Source organism: Phascolarctos cinereus, unplaced genomic scaffold, assembly GCF_003287225.1.
Source record: "Phascolarctos cinereus isolate Bilbo 61053 unplaced genomic scaffold, phaCin_HiC Scaffold_9;HRSCAF=440, whole genome shotgun sequence".
Classification (NCBI taxonomy): domain Eukaryota; kingdom Metazoa; phylum Chordata; class Mammalia; order Diprotodontia; family Phascolarctidae; genus Phascolarctos; species Phascolarctos cinereus.
This window is the reverse complement of record NW_027556402.1, coordinates 213,006,216-213,029,235: the sequence shown is the minus strand read 5'-3', so window position 1 is coordinate 213,029,235 and position 23,020 is coordinate 213,006,216. Positions and strand designations below refer to the sequence as shown.

The 23,020-nt window shown below is 41.0% G+C and overlaps 1 protein-coding gene across 1 annotated transcript in view; it reads right to left on the bottom strand.

Moving 5' to 3' along the window:
• IPO7 (importin 7) overlaps window positions 1–13,723 on the bottom strand; it is a 51,874-nt gene extending 38,151 nt beyond the window's left edge. The window contains 1 exon segment of the mRNA XM_021001915.2: window positions 13,477–13,723. Coding sequence (XP_020857574.2) covers window positions 13,477–13,560 — 84 coding nt within the window. The 5' untranslated portion in view covers window positions 13,561–13,723.
• Between the last annotated feature and the right edge of the window lie 9,297 nt (window positions 13,724–23,020).

Here is a 23,020-nt window from a genome sequence, read left to right as displayed (position 1 = left end):
CCTACCCATTGGTGGCAGTTAGTCAACAGTCTTCGCAAGAAGTTGTTCTTGGAAGAACTTAAAAAGGACTTTAAAAATCAAATAAGAGGGGTAGCGAGGTGGTGCAATGGATAGACTACCATGAGCCCAGGAGTCAGGAGGACCTGCACTCAAATCTGACCTCAGACACTTGATACTTACTAGCTGTGTGACCCTGAGCAAGTCATTTAACTCCAATGCCTACCCCCCTCCCCAAAATCAAATAAGAGAGCAAGAAAAAATTAGGAAAAAAAATAAGCAATCCAAGAAAATTGTGAAAATAAAGTAAATCAACTGAAAATAGAGAATAAAAAATTTAGGGAAGAAAATAAGTCCTGGAAAACTAGAATTAGGCAAGGGGAAGCTAATAACATGCTAAGACACCAAGAAATCATAAAACAAAAAAACTGATCTGGAGAACAGATCGAGTCAGACTACCTGAAAATTACAATAAAAGAATCTTGATATAATATTACAAGAAATTATCAAGGAAAATTGCCCTGAAGTTCTAGAACGAGAAGGCAAAGTAGAAATAGAAAAAAATCCACTCTTCACTACCTGAAAAGAGATCCCAGGAGGAAAATTTACAGGAATAACCATAGCCAAAAAAACTCCTAGGTTAAGGAAAAAATATTGCAAGCAAAAAGAAAAAACAACAACAACAATTTAAATATGATGGAGCTACAATAAGGATTACACAAGACCTAGGAACTATTATGTTGAAGGACTGCAGGTCTTACCATAGAGCAAAAGAGCAAGGGTTATGACCAAGGGTAATTTACCCAGCAAAGTTAAGTATAATCCTGAATGTGGGAAGAAAAAAAAAAGGACATTTAACAAACTCAAAGACTTCCAGGTTTTTGTGACAAAAACCCCAGAACTTAAGGGAAAATTCAATATATAACATCCAAGAGAAATATAAAGTAAACATTAAAGGCCAATTATAAGGGACTCAATATGGAAACTGTTTACTTAGTATGTGAAAATACTAGCAGTACTCTTATGGTTGTCATCATTATTTTGGTAGTTTGAAAGAAAGGTGTGGGCTGAGCTAAGTATGATGGAGTGATTCTAAAAAAATAAAACTGCAGGGAGAGAGAAAGTAATTATGTCATACAAATGAGGCATAAAAGAAAAGTTGATATGAAAGAAGCTAATAAGGAGGAGAGTGGGTAGTGCTGGAATCTTACTCTCAATGGGCTAAAGAGAGAAGTATATATATATGGGTATAAAATAAAAGTCTTCTAAATTCAGAAGGAGAATATACACAACAAGTAAGCTACAACAAGTAATTGCGGCTCAGAATGTGAATGGGACGAATGTACCCATAAAATAGATAACAGATTTAAATATTTGAATTCAACAATCTTGCTTTCAGGAAACATAAAAATGAGAAACACACAGATAAAATAAAGGCCAGGAGTAGAATTTAGTATGTAAAAAAAAAAAACAGGGACAGTAATCATGATCTCAAAGTTAAAGTTAAAACAGATTTAATCAAAAGCGAAAAATAAAGAAACTACACTATGTGTCAGCAATATTATTCAATATTATTTCAGATCATTTAAAATAGCTAGACAGTATAAAAAACCTGAGCAGATACCTGCCACAACAGACATAGGAACATAAAACACTTTTTATACGAATAAATTCTGATCTAAATAATTGAAGTGACATTTATTGATCATGGGTAGGTAACACCAATATATTTTTAAATTGACAATTTTACCTAATCTGTTTATTCAATATCATCCCAATTAAATTACTAAAAAGTTATTTTACTGAGTTAGAAAAAAATAAAAAAGTTCTTCTGGAAGAACAAAAGGTCAGGAACTTCAAAGAAAACATAAAAAAGATGTAAAGGAAGTAGATTCAGCAGCATCAGACCTTAAACTATATTATAAGGGAAGAGCATTGTTGAAGTGTGAAAAGGATAGTTTTGATTATTTTAAACTAAAATTTTCTTGTATAAATAAAATCTATGTAGCCAAGAACAAAAGGAATGAAGAAAATTGGGGGGGGGGAACCTTCATAGATAATCTCTCAGATAGAATATGATTGGGTTGGAATTAGAAAATGATGAGCTGAATGATTCAGAAAAACACTGAAAGACTTGGCCTTGTGAAGGAAGATGCTATCCACATTCAGAGAAATAGATGACAGGAGGAAATAAGCATAGTACACTCTTACACATATGTATGAGTATATATGTGTATATAGGTATATGTTTATAGATATCTATGTATATGTATGTATATATCCATCCTTAACTGCAGCCTTCTTCAGGGTAGGGTGGGAGAGGGAAGGGAAAAAAAGTAAAAAGTGCTCAGCAGAGAACAAATGAAAACCAACAAAGAAGCAACGACAAGCTGGGGCAGCTTTGAAAACAATGTAGTATTTATTATATAGATTTTCTTGAAATGGAAATGTATTGCTTTATACTGAATCCTCTCTTATGTTCTGCTGTGACACGGCAAAAGAAAAAAAAAAGGAAAGCGAGATAAGAGGATATACTGGGGTTATGACAGAGTTGAGAATGGGACCCTTTTGTAATTATCAGGGATGATACCAGTCTATAAAAGACCAGATGATTAAAAAGAAAACTGATAAAATGATAATGGGAGAAATCGGCTGGAGAAGGCTAGAGCAGGGGATGGGATCAGATGTGTAAACTGAAGACCCTGGCAATAACGGCTACCTCTTTATCTGAGACTGGAGGAGAGGAAGGGAAAATCAGGGAACAAGCGCAGAGGAGTTAAAAGGTAAAAAAGGGACAAGGGGAAGGAAACTTACAGTGAATCACGTCCATTTTTTCAGAAAAGAAGGTGAGGTCTTTAGTTGAGGGTAAGTTAGGAAGGGGTAGTATCATGTGAGACATTTCAAGAAAGTGGGTAACTGAATAGAGAAACAGGGAATAATAAAAGGATTGCTGTGCTGTAGTATTAGGTGATAAATAACAAATCTGTGATGCACAGCCATCATTAGATTTCAGGTAGGGGAAGGGAAGGTGGGAATGCAGTAGGTTTGCTAAGGACAGAAGGAACTTGTTCAAATGAACTGCACAGAGTCACATAAGGATGAGTGGTCAGAGCTTGAGATAAATGGCTCAAATGAAGCAGCATAGTGAATTGGGCATCTAGCTTGGGAGTCAAGAAGGCCTGGGTGACACTGGGAAATCACTTAAGCAATCTGAGTCTTTTTCTTCATTTGTGAAATGGGAGAATTGGGTTTGATGGCATCTAAGGTCCCTTCCGGCTCTAAATTATGATCCAAGAAGCACTAGAGGGAGAGAAGAAAACTGACTTAGCCACCTTAAACCTGATTCTCAAAGACCAATATTTTTAATATCAGGATTTCTCCCCCTCCTCAAAAGCCAAAAAGACTGGAGAACTCCAAACACTCAGCAAGCTATTTACTTCAGGAGAATGACAAAACCCAGGACATATAAAATGAACTAGAGCTATTACAAGTTGCTATGGACAAATCTTTACTTAATGTTCTATCAGAATTTCTTTATTTCATGGTATTATCTTATGAAGTACAAGCCATTGAGAGTTTCTATTCAATTATTTAGGCAGTAGTTTTTCAGGATAAAATTTAATTCAAAACTCTGAAAAAAATTAATGCCTTTCAGTCACCATAGCCTTCAAGGGAGAATCGTAACTCGTAATACTAGAAAGGGAAAACTGTAACTAATAAATATTAGGACCTTAGATTTACACAGCACTTTCTGTCAAAAGACTTTCACATTTGATCTCATTTTATTCTCATAGCTAACACATGATAAGGAAGTTAGGGTTATCCATGTTAGCCCTGAATTAACTACAAAGTTAGAATTGAGACTGTACCTCAAAGTGTGACTCCAAGCCCTATAATCTTTTCACCAAACCCTGATGCCACAGGGTAGGGGTGAGGGGGCGCAAAAAAGCTGGGAACACCTCCTTTTCTAGAGCATATTAATCTGGTATTTAAGCAAACCTTTCTCAAAGCATTCTCCTAAACATGCTGTGTCACTGGATGACCTTTTTGTTTAACAGCCAAAGAATCCAAGGACTTTCCTTATCTATCAAATTCAGTAGTATCCACTATTTTGTATTCCAACATTAGGAATGTTTTCTTCTTATAAAATATAACTCTACCTTCAAAAACATTTTATTGTATGCATGGTATGTTCATTATTCTCCCCTTACCCAACACTAGTCAAGCCTACTATAAAACTAGCTTTTCTAATAGAAAATGGGTCTATTTCAGAAGAAATCACACTACTTAGTAAATATTTAGCACCACAAACTCAAATTATCCAAATGCTGTCCCAGGGTGGGGTGGGTGTGGATTAAAAATTTAATTCAAAACAAAGCTCTGCTAAGGAGTTTATGATACAATTTTTATAAAAGGCCATAATCATATCCATGAATTCCACTTTAAAATATCATTTTATCTTCTTTGGTTTACCTTTTTTTTTTTGGAGGAGGAGTTATTATTCTCTTTTAATACATTAACTGAAGAAAACTGCAGGGAGAGGGTGATTTTATATGGGGAGTTCCAATTCTAGTTCTGCCACTAACTAGCTATACAATCTCATGCAAGTCTTTGCTCCTTTCTGATCCTAGTTCCCTCCCTGTAAAATGTGGGAGATGGAAAAGATGATCCAAAGGTTCTCTTACAGCTTCAAATCCTACAACACACATACTAGCATTGGGACTGGGTGATAAATTGAGCATAAGCTAGACCACCTCAAGTTTTAAGACAATGGAATCAATCAATAAGTACTCAAATTAAATTAAGCACTTAGCAGACATCCTGCTAGCTTCACTGAAAACAGAACATACTAAACTTATTTAATTTTTTGATAATAGATCAGGGTAGGTTTTTCTGACCAAGGATCAAATGCTTTATTAAGACCTAAATTTGGGGTAGCTAGATGGGGCAGTGGATAGAGCACAGGCCCTGTAGTCAGGAGGCCCACTTTAAGTTCAAATTGGGCATCAGACACATAATACTTACTAGTTGTGTGACTCTGGGCAAGTCACTTAACCCCAATTGCCTCGCCAAAAAAAAAAATAAATAAAAAAACAAACAAAAAAAACCCCTAAACTTGCTCATTTGTTCCTCAACCAGTGAGATTATTATCCCCATTTCACATGAGGAAACTGAGACTGTAAGGTTAGTGACCAACCCATACATAGCTTATAAGCATCTGAGACAAGTTTAGAATTTAGGTTTTCCTGATTCCCAAATCCAGCACTCTATTCACTATGCCACCTAGTTGCTTCTATGATGTAGAGTAAATTACATGGATTTAGAACGAATAGCTGAACTCCAAAAGCCATCTTCAGATCATAAATTTTGAACTATAAGATAACTCAGAAGGCATCTAGTACAAGTCTATTTTACAAATGAGAAAACGAGACAAGACCCAGAAAGTGTCCAATAGCACACAAGTGGGCACTTGGAAGACCTTGGCTTTTGAATTGAGGCCCCCTCATTACAAATCCAATGCTCTTTCCATTGGACAGACCTGTCTCCTGTAACGGATAGACAGATCTCAACTTGGACTGCTTTGAGTGTAATGCCCCAGGGATCTTTCTTTGGCCCTGTCCTGTTTAACATTTTTATCAATTACTTAAAAGTATAGATGGCACGCTTAAAAATGTGCAGATAACACAAAGCTGGAAGGAAAAGCAGGATGACAGTCAGCATATAGAAATCACCAAGCTAGACCACTGGGTTGAGTTTAATAACACTACATTAAAAGGGATAAATAAAAGAAAGTCTTACACATAAGTTTTTTAAAAATTGAATTCAGAAGTACAATAATAGCAACAGTAATAATAATAACAACAACCACCACCACCACCACCAGAACTACTGAGAGTAGAACAGGCTGCCTCATAAGGTAAGGAGTTTCACTTTTGGTGAAGGTATTCAAGGAAAGGTTGTTAGGAAATTTTTCTTCACATATTTATTGGTAAAGTAGATAGTAAAGAGGCAGGGCAAAAGCCTGGAATGTGAAGCTACCTAGTACAACAAATTTAACATGTGCCATACCAAATCATCAGCAGGTCAGCCTGATAAAATGACTGCCTTCCTAAGCTTTCATTATCAGGTGAGTCTCTTAAGATGTGCGCATCTTTACACTTTTGTTCTTTATAAGACACTTTAGAACTCCAAATCATGTTTGGATAACACGCTGTCATTTTCCCAAGAATGGTGCTGAGTTTTCACATATTCTTCTCCCCCTCAATACGCAGTTACCCTGGTCTAGTTCCGTTTGTGATCAACAGCACACTTTTGTGAGGTAGTGGACCTGGATTAGGAATGCAGTCTGTTGTAATTTAAGTGTTCTGGGCTATGAAAAACCAGCCCCCAAAAGATCAAACTCGAAACTTTAACCTTGTTGAATATTTACGCAAAAAAAAATTTTTTTAAGCTAGGCTTATGGCATATACTGGGAAAAGTGGTATTTTAAAAAGAAAACAATGAAAACATTAAAATTAAACTGCACCCCAACCCCTGAATGTTTATTTGCAGAGGTGGGCATTAGGATACCATGGGTGTGGAATACTGCATATATCACTTTTCCCACTAGTTTTGCTGAACTTTTTTTTTCTTACATTATTATAAGAAAAGTTTCTCTGAGAGAGGGGGGAAGGACTACAGTGGAAAATTAGGTGATGCTTTCCACATTTCCTTTTCAAACTTTTCTACCACTGTGAAAAAAGCTTGCTAAACCAAATATTTATCAGTGAAAAGTGATTGAAACAATTTCTTCTTGGCATATTCAATGATCTTGCCAAACTGAATCCTGGAACTTTTCCTCTTACAAGCATGTGCTCAAGCCAAGATATGCCCTATGCCTGGTATTCCCATCATCACCACCTCACCTAGCTGAAATCCTGACCATCATTCCAAGTCCAGCCCCATGACTATTTTCCCCGCTAAGCTTTCCTTTACCTTCCCAGCTAGGGCTGAAGTCTCTTACAGCACTCTGTTGGTACCTTACACTCTTGGGCAATTATTATATTCAATTTTATTACATCAATCAATCAATCAACAAGCAGTTTTTTAGTGCAGGAGATAAAGACAGTGTGGCAGGCACCTGAGATAGACAAAAATCAAACAGGTTCTGCTTATATCCATTTCTATAATGTCTTAGGTTTCCCATTAGAGTGGAAACATTTGCAAAAAGGTTCAGGACTGTTAGGAGTGGCTAGAAGGCTGGACATAGGAGTCAAAAATACCTGGATTCAAGTGCCACCTTGATACTAGTTATGTGATGATGGATTATTCACTGTCTCTCTGACCCTCAGTTTCTTCCTCTGTGAAGTGGCGATGATAATAATACCACCAACCTCGTAAGATTGTTCTAAGGTTCAAATGAGATCAAAGAATGTTACTTTAAAATGTCAGTAATTTTTTATCCATCCTCATATCATCCTAATTTGAAGAAAATTAATTAATTTCTTCAAATCTGTATTAAAAAAAAGGCAGTGCCTTGCCCTCAGCAAGTATACTTAATAATAGTTCATGTTTATAAAGCCCTCCTCACCAAAGAGTTCTGTGAGATAGGTATAATGCAGTTACTAGTCCAATTTTTTTAATCTGTGATTTCATCAGTATGAGAAAGAAAGGAAACCCAAAGTACAGAGAAGTTAAATGTCCAGTAGGGCTTTCCTTCTGAATTCAGTGTTTACTACAACATAACTGCATTTGTCTCTCATCATAATATTACCATTAAAGGAGGAAGCCAGTATCACTGTGCAAGGGAGAGTAGCCAGCAAGTCACTCTAAGTCAGCTTTTCAGTATCTCCAAATAACAATCTGCAGGAAAAAAATTCCTGACATGCTCACCTGTTTTCTAATCGCATTAAGTTGTGATTTCATCTACACTTGGGATAACGGTTAGTTGCAGAATATTGTCACTTCACAGATTAACCCTCCTTATTCTTCTAAGAGTAAATAATAGACCTATCAGCTCTTCAAGGGCAGGGATATTTAATTTTTTGTTTTTGTATCTCCTGTACCTGACTGAATTAAAAAGCTGACAGTAAACCTCTTCCCCTACCCTTTTTATCACTCCCACTTAAAGAAAGCTGTTCTTTATGTAATGTTTATTAATAGGTACTTGTAAATATCAAGGTGGGCAGCTAGATGGTTCAGTAGATAGAGAGCTGGGCCTGGAGTCAGGAAGACTGAGTTCAAGTCTGGTCTCAGACACTCACTAGCTGTGTGACCCTGGGCAAGTCACTTAACCTTTATTTGCCTTGATCCACTGCAGAAGGAAATGGGAAACCATTCCAGTATCTTTGCCAAGAAAACCCCTTTGACAGCATGGTCCACAGGGTCATAGAATCAGATACAGCTCAATGACCCGACAACAACAAAAAATATCAAGGTATGTATATAGAAACCACTATATATGCTAGCATTTAAGTATGTTACCATTTGGTCCTTAGAAAGGAAAACTATATGCACATTCATAAAGACCTTAAGATGATGAACCAGTCAGCTGTTAAGTTAGCCTTTCAAAGGATCATAGGATTTAGAGCTAGAAGGATTCTCAGACCAAGTGGTCCAGATCTCTTATTTTACACATATGGAAACTGAACCCCAGAGATTAAGTAACTTGCCCCAGGTCACAAAGGTCCTAATTATCAAAGCAGAATTTAAGCTCCAGTTCTGGGACACCAAATCGAGCACTTCCTATCTGACCACACTAGCACGGTGTAACATATTCAAGCACTAAGTGCCATTGCAATGTGTGGGAAAATGTGCCAGGCATAGGGGATACAAAAATAATCAAGTCCCTGCCCTTTAAGAAGCTCACAAAAATCAGCTAGTTGTTGCAGTGGATAGAGTGCCAGGTCTGGAATCAGAAAGAGTCATCTTCCTGAATTCAAATTTGGCCTCAGCCACTCACTAGCTATGTGACCCTGGACAAGTCACTTAACTCTTTGCCTTGGTTACTTCATCTGTAAAATGAGCTGGAGAAGGAAATAGCAAACCAATCCAGTATCTCTGCCAAGAAAATTCCAAATGGGGTCATGAAGTCAGACAACTGAAAACAATTAAGCAACAACAAAATCTATTCTTTATACTTAACCTGTGAAATTAAGATATTTTGAAATTCATAGTAAATGCTTAACAAATGTATTTTCATTCATTCCTTCAGGTAAGTTCCATAAAGGCAAGTAATAACTCCGGCTTCTAAGAGGCGCAGTACTTCCACAAAGAAGGTATTAATAAGTATTTAATAAGTCAATGTGTTCAATTGAACCTTCAAACTAACTTGGAAGAATGCAAAAGTTATTCCATTCTCTTGCAGAATCACAGACAACAAACATTTATTAAGTACTACTATTGGTCAGGTATTTTCTAGATGCTGGGGACAGAAAGACTATCCCTGTCCTCAAGAAGCTTACATTTTATCATACAATGTACATATGTATATAAATACATACAAAAGAAACACAAGGTATTTTAGGAAGGAGTAACTGGAGAGGGTAGATTATGTAAAGCTCCATGTAACAGGTGTTCCTTGAGCTGAATTTTGAAGGAAACAGGCAGTGGTGATGAGGGGAAAGTGCATTCCAGACAGGGGAGAAAGTTAACGCATGGAGAGGGGAGATGAGGTATCAGAGGACAGGCAGTTTGGGGATCAGATTTTAAAGACTGACAAATTAAAAATTCAATCCAAAAAAACATTTGTTAAGTGCTTACTAGGTGTAAGGCACTAGGCAGGGCTGAGATTAGAAACCTATGTGTACCAGCTTCCTGTTCAGCGTTCTTTCCACCAAACCACTGCTGCTTGTTTTCTTCTATCACCAATACATATATGATCATAAAAGTGGTTTTAAAAATATTTTAGTATAGGTATAGACAATGACTAAGTACAGCTTTATCCTGTAGAGAAAATGCCAAACGGCAATTGTCTTTTTCTTTTAACAAAATTAATGAAAAATGACATCAATGGAATGTAACACTATGCTACAGCTGACCGTTTCTATCCTTTCCCAAAACAGATTTGTCCAAAACAAAATATCACTTCCTCATTCTTACTATAGTCTAGCCTCTCTAAGATTTATCTAAGTGCTTCCTAAATCATTATCTTTCCAGTAGATGAACTAATTAACTAAATCACGGGAAGCTGCCCAGAAAAGATTAAAAAGCAGAGGAGTAGGACTGGTAGAGCAGATAAGCTCTGACAGATAAGAAAGAGAACACATTCTACCAAGTTTTCGAGGTGGAAAAAAAAGCGCAAATTAGCATAAACTCTCAAAAAGATGCAAACCTTAAATGTCAACTGGGTCACAAAATCCAGGGAGGCTGCCAAAAATTCTTTGACAAAGATGAGAATTCAGCAGTGTTGAAAATATTCAAAAAGCCACTGAGAGGCAGCATATTATAATGGAAAGCTGACTGACTAGACTTAAAAAGGGCCAGGGTCTCAGTTCTATGATCCTAGTCAAGTCCCTTCTCATAGCCTCAGTTTTCCTCATTCTGTAGCCAATTTTATACTTGCCTCCCCAAGGTCTCCCTCAAACTCCCCTCCCATGCCACCCCTGCCCCATTCACAGGAGTATTTGAAGAAAATCTTTACAAATCGAAAAATATCATGTAAATGTCAACTGTTGTCATTACTATACTTAAGCATAGTTAGTTATCTTTGTTTGGCCAGCAGTTCCTAGGACTGAGTTTTGTGCAATCTAAAAGTGAATGGAACTTACTGAATATTTATGAGTTCAATAGAATGTTAGCTCCAGGAGGAGCTCAAGAGACTTCCATTTGTGTCGCAGTATCCCAGACCCTGAATTCAGTGCCAGACCCTTAGTAGGCACTTAAAAAAAAGACAGCCAGAATGACTAAATTGAATAAAGCTTTCCTGCAGATCATTTGCCTCAAATCTCCCAAACACAACTGGACTGTTAGCTTCTACTCCGGCCAAAGAATTAGAGTTGAAAGGGATCTAGTTCACCCCCTTTATTGTACACATAAGGAAACTGAGGACAGCAAAATGATCTGAACTGGGTCACCTGACTTCAAATCTAGCCCTCAGTCTGCTGTGCCATTTCTTCATCTTCAGTGTCTCCCTCACAGCCTGGCTCCAGCCTACCTTTCTAGCCCCATTCACATTCTTTGAGATCCAGCCATACCTGCCTTCTTGCCCTTCTGCACACAAGACACTCCATTTGCTATCTCCAAACATCTCCGTACTAGCTGTCCCCCATGCCTGGAATGTTCTCCCTTCTCATCTTTCTCTTCCAATCCCTGGTTTCTTCCAAAACTTGCTCAAGCACCACCTTCTACATGTTGCCTTTCCCTGTTCTTCCACTTGCTATTCCCTTCCCCCACAAGGTTACTTTGTGCTATATATTTCTCTATATGCTTGCTGTCTCCCCTAACAAGATAGAGAGAGCAGGGGCCGTTTTGCTTGTCCTGTTGTGCTCAGTGCACAGCTCAGTGCCTGACACAGAGTGTGCTTAATGTTCGTTGGCTGATTAAGGGACTCCATATTTCTATGTTAAAAAAAAATTAAATTTGACAGACTACATTAGCTATCTAGTCTACCTTTCCCCCCATCTTCTTGTTAAATTGGTAAATCTACAAGATAGAGTTTTAACCATTACAATATAATACCGTGCCAAAGTGGTTTTTTTTTAAAGGGAAAAATCAGTTCTTTAAACTTTTATAGTACCCTAGAATAAGAAACATAATAACCCCAGCATTTGTATATCACAAAATGAAAACCAATTAATAATAATAGTCATAGCAGAAATTCCTTCCATCTGACTCTTTGCTTGCCCAAGGTGACTTTGAGGTACTCAGAATATGAAGAAGCAATCCTGAGCCTTTGTGTGACAGCATTCAGTCTAATTCAAACTAACATACACAAGAGTTAACAAGACTGGAAAATGAACATTAGGATCTAATATTAAAATACAAACTACTTCAGCCTGCACACTAAAATGCTTTGCTCGAAAGATAAGCTTCTCGAGGTCAAGAATCTCTAATGTTCTCTCTGATATCTAGTATATCACAGATGAAATAAGTCTCTCAGCTTCCTCTAGAGTCGGCAGGTGCATTGCCTCAGAAAAAGATGGGTTTGAAGGAAGGCAACGTTAAGTGCTGCTGTCTTATTTCTTCAGGGTATAATAGGAGATTCAAAGATGCTTTGACCCATATTAACATTGACAAATATCGAACATCTCATGTGAGAATAATACTTGTACCACCTACCTTCGAAGTCTGTTGTCAGCCCCCTATTGGACATCCACAACTGGATGTCCCATAGTCATCTCAAACTCAACATCCAGTACTCTCTGATGAGTCAGTACAAATGAATTCACCAAAGGCCATACAATCATGGAAATAAAGAATTCTATCTAACTTAGTATTCCTTTGAAAGAGAAAGGGTGAATGAGGACAAATAAAACTCTTCGAATACAGTAAACACGCATCACACACAGCCCCCTATGTTTAAGGAATGCTGGTTTAAGAATGTTCAGAAGTTCAGCAACAGGAGTACAATTTAAGAACAGTTGCATCAAAATTCACAAGATTGGCCACATGAATCTGGTCCCGTTAGTACTACATAAAGGTGTTACTGAATGTCACCAATATGATTTCCAGGCACTAATTCATTTCAAAAGAGAGAACTAGGGGACTAAGAGACAAAAAAACCAATGCAGTATCTTTCAAAGCCCTTTGACCCGAACAACCCGGTTGATCAGGTGGAGCAGGAATCATCCCCATTCTACTGATAGGAGAAACAGACAAAATCATTGCCCAAGGTCACGCGGCCAATCAATGGTGGAGCTAATGACCAGAACCCAGGTCTCCCAAGCCCCGCATCTCGGGATCCTAGCATGGTGAAGCTGGTGGGGGGAGGGCCGGTCAGAGGTCATCTGGTCCATCCAGAAGCAACAGAACGCACACCTGTAGAGTTGCAGCCTGCTGGCTTGTGCCTAGCCCTGCTTTCCATCCTCACCAAGCATCCCGGGGCAGGGATGCAGCCCGCCGGGGTCTCGGCGGCCCCAGCCCCCCGGCAGGAGTAGGGAGGCATATGCCCCTGATCAACCCTGGCCCCTTCCCCCAAGACGTCGCTGTTGAAGTGCCCAACATGGCCCGGGACCTTGGGCGGGCGGCGAGGCCCGGGCCGGGCCGGGCCGACCTCGGAGTGTCCAGGCCATGTGTCCGGCGGCCCCAGAGGCCGCGCCTCAGGGGTAGCCCTCCCCGCGGCGGCCGCCTCCCCGCCGCCCGCCGCCGCCGCCGCCGCCGCCTCAGGCCCCAGGCCCCGGCGCGGGCCCAGGCGCCGCCTCTCCGGTCCGCGCCGCCCTCGGCCCTTCCGCGGCCGCCGCCACGGGCCGCCGAAGCCCCCTCGGCCCTCCCCGGCGGGGCCTCGGCCACAGCCCGCAACCCAACTCCCCGCCAGGCCCCGCGGGGCCACCCGCTCCATACCTCATTGAGCTGGCGCTCCGCGGCCTCCCGCAGGGCTGGGTCCATGGTGCCCCGCAGGGCCTCGATGATCGTGTTGGGGTCCATGGCCGGCGAGCCGGGGGCAGGGGGAGCGCTCGGGGTCGTGCTGGGCCGCGAGTAGCGCCGCTCGCTGCGCACATGGACCCACCGCGCTCCGCAGCGGCAACCGGCGCGAAAGGAAAGAGAAGCGCCAAGGCCCCGGATAGAGCCTCTTCTCCGAGGCGGGGAGGCGGGAGGCGCGCGAGCCACTTCCGCTCGGCGCGCTCGCGCGAGGCGCCCTGGGAGTTGTAGTCCCTCGGCTCCCCCAGGCGACGACCCACGTGGCTTAGGAGCGCCGCTCTCCCCTAGGGTAGGTAGGCGCACTGTCTCCGAGAAAAAAGGGTTGTATGGAGGATAATGGGGGAGGACGCGCGCTCTCCCCCTTTTTCCTTCGGGCTGTAATAGGGTGTTCAAAGATTCCTAGATTCTCCTCTTAATTAAATGGCTAAGTGGAGAGAGTACTGGACCTATACTTAGGACCGAGTTCAAATGTAGCCTCTCGCTATAGCTGTGTGAACCCTGGTGGGCGAGTCGATTAACCTTTGTCTGCCTCGGTTTCTTCATCTGTAATTTAGGAATAATAATAGCACTTACCTCCCAAGGTTGTTGTAAGGATCAAATGAAATAATATTCGTAAAACAGTTTGCAAATCTTAAGCCACTCCATCAATGCTATTATTATCTTTACATTGACAGTTATAGATAATATTATTATTATGTGAAGACAATACTTACTACCCAGCTTAAGTTTGTTGTTCCTCATCTCCAACTGGATGTTCTATAGATATCTCAACCTAAAGGTGTCCAAAATAGATTGCATTTATCCTTTTCCCCTCCCCTCTTCCAAACTTTATTTTCTTTGAGAACTAATACCTTCCTCTCCGTCGCCCAGGCGCACAGCTTCATCCCCCTTCCCTTCTTCCCACCCCTCACATCCAATCAGGTTTCAAGTCTTACCAGTTCTACCAGTCTTGTCCATTTACACAACTACCATCCCAGTTCAAGCCATAAATATGGACCACACTGTGAGATTTTGCCCTTATCTCACTAGAGAGTTTCCCAATTAGCCAGAAGGGTCTACTCTACACCAGAAGCAAATCTGATTTTTTTTTTAAATCAGGGCACATAAGCACGTGGTATAGTTTGAAATTCCAGACAGCCTAGCAAAAATTTTTCAAGAGACATCTAACTCTTGTTCATATAGGAAAAAAAAATCTCATCTCCGGGTAGAAGGAGACCAGCACTCACCATTGCTGGACACCCTATAATAACTCATCTTTAAGAGCACTTCAACAATAGTAAGGCCTGTAAGTCCCTTGTGTGGATTCTCTGTGGAAGATGTTTGGGGAAAGTATAGATGAAAATATTAGAAAATGAAAAAGCAGGGAAAAGACACTGACTTGCTTAGGTGAAGGAAATAACTGTAGATAGGATCACATCTCCACTGAGTGCTTGTTAACTTGATGTTGAAATATCTGAATGAAATATTATGAGAATAGCTTCCATCAACAACCATTTATTAAGCATTACTTCTATGTCTCCCTCTGCTAGGGGTTGGGGATAGGAAGACAAAGCAAAACTTTCCCAGAACCTCAGGCATTGCTGGTTTGTTCTTTCTAGAAGAGGACCATAACATCATGATGTGAAAGTAAATTGGATTACAGTGAGGGAGGGCTGTGCAAAGTCACCAATCTTACTTTCTCCTCCTGAGCCATCTGGGTCCAGTAGCAAGAAATAGACCAGGACAATTGGAGATGGCCCGCTCCAGTAGCTTGCATTCCTTTGAGGAGAAACAAGATGTAAATAGAAAATTCAATACAAAAAATACATACACACACATACACACAAATGTCTGATAGGGAGTGTTATTACCAAAGTGGGGGTTGGGAATAGTGATCGTTTTCCTGAAGGAACTTGGAATTTGAGCTAAGCTTTGGAAGAAGCTAAGAATTCTAAGAGATAGAGATAAGATGGAAAGCCTGGGGAATAGCTTGGTGGCAGACAACAGAATAAGTATGGGGCAGGCTGACAAGTCAGGTTACGACATAGAACACTTAAAGGAGAATAGTGTACAATGAGCCTGGAAATGTTGGCTGGGAGTAGATTGTGAAGGGCTTCAAAAATCAAACAAATCTTGTTCTTAGAAACAAGAGTTAGCCACAGGAGCTTTATTGAGCAGTAGAGGGACTTTTGCTTTAGGGAAATCAGTTTGGTAGCTGTGTGGAGGATGGATTGGAGAAAGAAGAGAATAAGGTCAGGAAGAACTAGGATGCTACTGCAAAGGGTGATGAGGGCTTGAACTAGTGTGGGATGATTTGATGGGAAGGGAGAATTGACATGTCAATGGACAGGGTGATTAGATATGAAGAGTGAAGGAGAAGAGAAGGGGAGGAAATTGTGAACCTGGGTGATGGGAAAGAAAGTGTTGGCTTTCAGAAATAAGGAAGATAGAAAGAGGGAAGAAGTGGGATAGTGTGTTCTGTCTCAGATGTCTTGAGTTTGAGATGTTTCAAAGGATAAGATCTCTGGTTGGACATGTCCAATAGGCAGTTTCTCAACAAGAAAGCTAGAAGCACAATGATTACTTTCTACATAATAGTATGACTATGTCCAGAGAAAGAAACTGACATGTGAAGAATAAAAATGATTTGCCAGTAGTTAACATTACTAGTAATCATCAGACAAGAGACTAATTAATACTAATTATAGCAACTCTACTATACCATTTGCTGGCTATATTCGTTTTAGGAAAAACTATTCTCTTTGGACTTCTCAGGTGGGAGAAACCCTAGAGATGTGAAACTCCCTTAGGAAAAAAGTTATTGAAAATTGAGGGATGTTTCTCCCCATTTTTTCTGGTTCTTTCTCCCTCCCTGCTTTCCTTCAAATTCCTTGTCTTTTCTAATCTTTCCAGCAGCTAGTACCTTCCTCCTCAAATTGCATCCCTTTAACATCACAGACTTGCTTCTAGGCAGGTGGAATCTGTAAAATATTTGCCTTCTCCCTCTAAAAGGGCCCCTAGCTCTAAACTCCTGTGGGAGCACCCATTTCAGTCCTGGGGGAGTCTGCCCTACAAAAGGAAAGGTAAAGCTCTTTTTTCTCAAATTTTCTAGCTCTTTAAACTCCCACTCTGGCACCCCTGGGGAAAAATCACTTCAGGCTGAAGTTGGGCTCGTGTCTCAGGTTTTCACAGAAAACAGGCAGTAGAAAAGTACTCAGTGTACAACTTCAATCAGGTATTTCAGAACAGCTATTTATTTCTTCCATACAAAAGAAATGTTTAAAGCATAAAAGACCAGCACCCATTCACAAAGGCTTAAATACAAAGCAGTAACTTAGAAGTTCTATTATACCCTCCCAGGAGGGTGACCCTTAAAATATTAAAACCTGAAGCACTTAGTGGGGTTCTAGTGGGAGCATTTCTCCACATCAGCATTTGCCCCGTCAGAACGATTCCCTCAAAGGCAATGTGCTCTGGCAAACCAGGCCAGAGGCTGTGCTTCTTCTCCTCCTGTCATTCAGGAATAGCCAAGGAGCCCAGCCTGGCTCTGGCCCTGCTGCAATTCTCTGCCAAAGACCTTTGATGTACCTTGTCTTAGAGTATAAACTCCTTAAAAAGCAGGGACTGTTTCAGCTTCTTACTCTTGTATTCCCAGCACCTAGAATAGTCCTGAGAACACATCAGGTGCATAATAAATGCTTGTTGATTTATGTATCAATTGACAGGAAAGCATCTGTGTCTTGTATCCAGGTGAGTAACTTCACCTCTCTGAGATTCTGTTTCCTCATCTGTTAAAGGGAATTGGACTAGATGACCCCCTGAGACTTGTTCCTAACTAAGTTCTAGCTAAATGGGGTTGTGGAGTCAGGAAGTCCTGGGTCCAAATTTAGCGCACAGGCACATAGATGCTATGATGAGGGGGATGTGATCTGAACCCCTAAAAGAAAAAGATCTTTGGGATCTGGACCCCAAAAAGAAAAGCCCTGGACTTTCCCAGGAGGCCCAGGTCCCTGGCATTTGCCTGGGGAAACCAGCCCTTCCCAGTTAATTAACTGTCCAGGCATTGGTGGCTTTGACCCTGCCCCAATCTTCAATTCTGTTACCTCTGACCCAGCCCAACCTTCATTGTCTGTTACCTCCTGCTACCACCTTTGATCCTATCAAGACCCCATTCTACCTCTCAGTCTCTCTCATCAAGATCCCCTCCTCCAGTCACCCCAAACTATTTGGCTCTTCCTAGGTCCCTCCCACAGTCTTTCCATATATAAGATCCATCTTGTCTCCATGCTCAGGTTTTTAAAATCTGGCCAATAGCCCAGAATCTCCAGGAATCTCCATCATCCCAATCAGTATTCTCTTTTTTTTTGTTTGTTTGGGTTTTTTTGTTTATTTGTTTTGCTAGGCAATGGGGTTAAGTGACTTGCCCAGGGTCACAGAGCTAGTAAGTGTCAAGTGTTTGGTCTGAGGTCAGATTTGAATTCAGGTCCTCCTGACTCCAGGGCCAATGCTCCATCCACCTAGCTGCCCCTCCCAATCAATGTTCTAATAAGTCTTGTCTTTGGCTGAAAGAAAGCTTGGGTCAAATTCATTTGGGCAGAACCAAGAGTCTCTTGCTCTCACTATTTTGGGGTCCCAGCACCCCTGAACCTCGACAATATAACCTTGGGCGAGTCATTTAACGTCTGCCTCAGTTTCTTCATTGGTAAAATGGAAATAATAATGGCTATTATCTCCCAGGATTGTTGTGAGGATCAAATAAGATAATATTTGTAAAGTGCTTACTGCAGTGCCTGACATACAGTGGGTGTTCTATAAATGCTAGCTTCATTAGAGCAGCCAGATGGTTCAGTGGGTAGAGCACCGGGCCTGGAGTAAAACGTAAGTTCAGATCTGGCTTCAGTACTGGCTAGTTGTACAACTGGACAAATCCCTTCACCCTGTTTCTCTCAGCTTCTTCATCTGTAAGATGAACTAGAGAAGGAAATGTCAGTATCTTTGCCAAGAAAACCCCAAAAGGAGTCAGGGAGAGTTAGACACAGCTGAAATGACTGAACAACAAAAAGCTATTATTATCCTATGAAATCCTATGGGAGCTAGTCTGATGTATTTTGTGGAAATGAGGGTATTTTTGCCCTACCAAACCCAGACGGTAATGCAGTGATTGGCCAGACCCCTCTCCCTCTCGGCAGTAACCCAGTGTGAATGTAGTTGCTTCTATTCATCAGAGCAGGTCTGTACTGGTTACTGGGAAGCTGTTGTTTGTCCTAGGTTCTACAAGAGGACCAGTGACATCAGCAGGGTGATGCCATGACTTGCAAGTGAATTGGATTTAAGTGAGGCAGGGCTGCGCAAAGTTATCAGCCTCACTCTTTCCTCCAAAGCCATTTGGGCCCAGTGGCAAGATATAGATCAGGACAACTAGAGGTAGCCCCTCATGTTGTAGGAGGCCTTGGCCTTTTTAAGCTAAAGTCTTTCCCAGGTCTCAGTTTGACTGAGGTAACATCCATTTAGTGATTAAGGCTAGGTAAGAAATGAGGCAGAGAATGACTTCTTTTACCTAGTAAAAAAAAAAATCAATTTGGGAGGGGAAGAACCTCAGGGTTTCTGGGAGGAACTTATAAAGGAAAGAGTAATACAGTTGCTTCCAGTGTGATTGTAAAAGGACTTCTGGCCCAGCCAGGGGGTTTCCACAGTGAAGGTTGGGAAAGTATGTGGAAAAATTGCTTCTTCACTGAGTCATCAGAAAGGCAGTAGGTGGGGAAGGGCCATGTCCATTCTCATAGGATCCTAGAATCTCAGAGCCAGCAAGACCTCATAGGTCAGATAGTTTAACCTGCTGTCCAGTACAGAAATCCCCCTTCTTACAGGTGGCTGGCCACTCAAGCCTTCCTCCAGCCCCAACCAAGTCATAGGAAGAAGTGGCATTAAGCTTAAATGAGGAATAGCTTTGTCGTTCTGGAATTTGAATATCATTCCAGTCCTGATGCTCAAAGCATGGAGGAAATAGTTCCAGGACCCATAAATTAAAACCATCCAAAACGTTCAGGGATATATTTGCATTGGTCCCTGGGGGAGTCTTCAGGATGACCTTCCCCCTGCCTCCTTTGTCTAGATATGTGTGACCCACAAACAGAGTAACAGGAGCCATTTAAGAGTGGGCTCCCCATCCAGTGAGTCCTTCAGTGAGTGATAGGAAAAGACATTTTCTGTAGAGAAATGCTTCATTTTCCAAATGGACTTGAGTGACTGTGGTGTGTCCTGGAGTCAAATGGAATCTGTCTCCTCTTGTACCTTTGAGCCCTTTCCTTCCCACCTACTCAGGGACTTTGCCCCATCAGCTGTCCCTTTCTTTTAAGGAATCTTCAATCTCTTCCTTCCCTCAGGCTGCTTAAACTGTAGGGTAAGGGTTCCCTTTTCCTAACAAAAAAATCCTTATCTGGAACCCTCCCCTGCCCTCCCAAATTACCTGCCTATCTCCCTCTTTCTCTTCACTTGCCTGACCTTGAGAAAGAGTTACCTCCATTAGAGGCATCTACTTTTCTGAATCAACTTTCTTCTTATTCTGTTGCAAGTTTGTTTAACTGCTTAACTGCTTTCTTTAACTACTTGGCCAAAATTACTATCTCCACGTTCATAAGTACCCTTCAAAAGTGTCCCCCTTTTGACCTTCTGCATAGTTTGACATTGTTAAAAGTCAAAAGTCAAAAGTCTCCTTTCTTTTGGCTTCAGTCAGTCAACAAACATTTATTAAGTTCCTGTTGTGTGCCAGACATTGTGCTAAGTGCTGGGGGATACCAAAAGAAAAAAAGAAAAGAAAAGAAAGAAAAAGAAAAAAAGTTCCTGCTCTTAAGGAGCTCACAGTCTAAGGGAAGAGATAACGCACAAATAACTATATACAAACAAGCTTTAGACTGAATAGATTAGAGATAATCAATGGAGGGAAGGCCCTGGCCTTAAGGGGAAATGAAGAAGGACTTCTTGCAGAAGGTGGGATTTTAGGTGGGACTTGAAGAACTATAGCTGAGTCAAGAGACAGAGATGAGGAGGGAGATTTACAGAAATGGGAGACCAGAGTTGGGAGATCTGACTGTCTTGTGTGAGGAAGAGCAAAGAGGCCAGGGTCACTGGATGGAAGAGTACATGATGGGCCTACATAAGGTGTAAGAAGACTGGAAAGCTAAGAGGAGGCCAGATTAAGGGCTTTGAATGCCAAACAGAGGATTTTATATTTAATCTTGGAGGAGGTAATAGGAAGCAACTGGAGTTTATTGAATGGGGAAGGCAGGAAGTGACATGAGCAGATGTGCTTTAGGAAGATCAGCTTGATAGCTGAGTAGAAGATGGACTGGAGAAGGCTTCAGAAAAACAACACTCTCCTGTCTTTTCTTCTATCTCTTCTCTGCCTTCTTTGGTAGTTTCTGTTCTTCCTGTTACCTACTAAATGTAGGGATCCCCTAAAACTCTGTCCTTGGCCCTCTTCTCTTTCTGATCTCTCCCCTGGTAATCTCATTCATCCCTATAACTTTAACTAGGTATGTAGATGATATGTTGTTGTTCGTCCTTCATTCCCAAAGAGGACCAATGACATCACAAGGGCCATGTCTTGACTTGTGAGTGAATTGGGTTTAAGTGAGAGAGAGCTAAGCAAAGTCATCAGCCTCATTCCCTTCTCCAGAGTCATCAGAGTCTATTGGCAAGATATAAGTCAAGACGACTGGTGATGGCGCAGGATGCAGTGGGAGACCTTGGCCTTTTTAAGCTAAGGTCTTTCCCAGATCTCAAGTTTTGTCTAGTTAGTGACTAGACAAGGGCAGGGGACCTCTCACTGCACAGGAGCAGTACCCAATATCTCCATGCCTTGACTAGAATAGGGTAATGATCAGACTGAGAAAAGGAAAAAATATGGTAATTCAATCAACAGAAGTATCTCATGAGTTCCCTTTCTACCAGGCTGAAAGAAGAATCCTTGAAAGTTGTAGCTAAAGAGTTAGTGAATGGTTAGATAGATAAATAGAATGATCATTTATTTTCCACTTAGTATGTGCCAGGCACTTTGCTAAGCACAAGACAATCTCTAGCTTAAAGAACTTACATTGTAATGAGGAGAGACAGCTTACAAACTTCCAGGAACAAAGGAAAGGGTAGAGTAACTTTCCAGGTTCCAGGAGAGCTGAAACAGGGTAGCAGTGGTGGGGTGGGGAGGAAGGAGAGATACCTGGTCTGGGGAGTCTGGTGAAGTGCTGAAATCCAAAGAGTGAGTCAAGCTGGGAGTAGAAGGATCATGGTTAGGACCCTTCATGGAGTCCAGGCTAAGGACTTAACACTTCAGTAGAGTGGGCCTCAAGGTGGAGGCCTTCCCAGGGTGAGAAAGTAGCTAGTGAGGAAGAGAAATCCAATATTGAGTCATCTTTAACTTTTCTATCCCTCTTTCTCTGCATCAAAATCAATTTAAAAAACACCATTCACCAGATCCAGTTGATTCTATAGCCACAAAGCCTCTTTATACCCTCCTTACATCCCCACTTCTACCACTGTAGTTCAAACCTTGATTGGTTCAAGTCCTCCATCTGGACTCTTGGAAACACCATCTGACCCACTCTCTCTGACTTCCATCTTTCTTCCAAATCATTACTTTTTTTTTTTTTTGCTTTTTGGTGAGGCACCAAGGTTAAGTGACTTGCCCAGGGTCACATAGCTATTAAGAAATAAGTGTCTGAGGCTGGATTTTGACTCAGGTCCTCCTGATTCCAAGGCCAGAGCTCTATTCACTGTGACACCTAGCTGCCCCCCAAACCATTACTTTTAAAAATTATTAATTTAGTATTTCATTTTCCCCTAATTTCATGTAAGAACAATTAAATTTTTTTTTTATTTTGAGTTCCAACTTCTCTCCCTCCCTTCCTGTCCTCTCTTCTGTCTTCCAATCCGTTATACCCATTACACAGCTCACCAGATTGATCTACTTAATGCACAACTCTGATAGTGTCACTCTGTCTGAAAACAAACAGACTAATATGGAAATATATTTTGCATGATTATAACATATAACCTATATCAAATTGCTTGCCATCTCAGGTAGGGGAAAGGAGAAGCAGGGAGAGAATTTGGAACTCAACATTTTTTTTAAAAAATGTTAAAATTTGTTTTTTACATGTAATTGGAAAACAATTATAAAAAAGAAAGAAAACAAACGATGGCTTCCTGTTGCCTAGAAGATAAAATCTGAACGTGTTGGTCTAATATTCAAGGACTAGGTGGCACAGTGGATAGTATGCCAGGTCTGGAGTCAGAAAGACCTGAGTTCAAATGTGGCCTCAGACACTTACTAGCTATGTGACCCTGGGCAAGTCACTTGACCCTGTTTGTCTCAGTTTCTCTATCTGTAAAATGAGCTAAAGGAGATGGCAAACCTTTGCCAAGAAAACCCCAAAAGGGATCACCAAGAGTTGTACGTAGCTGAAAACAACGGTCAAGGTTTCCCGCAGTC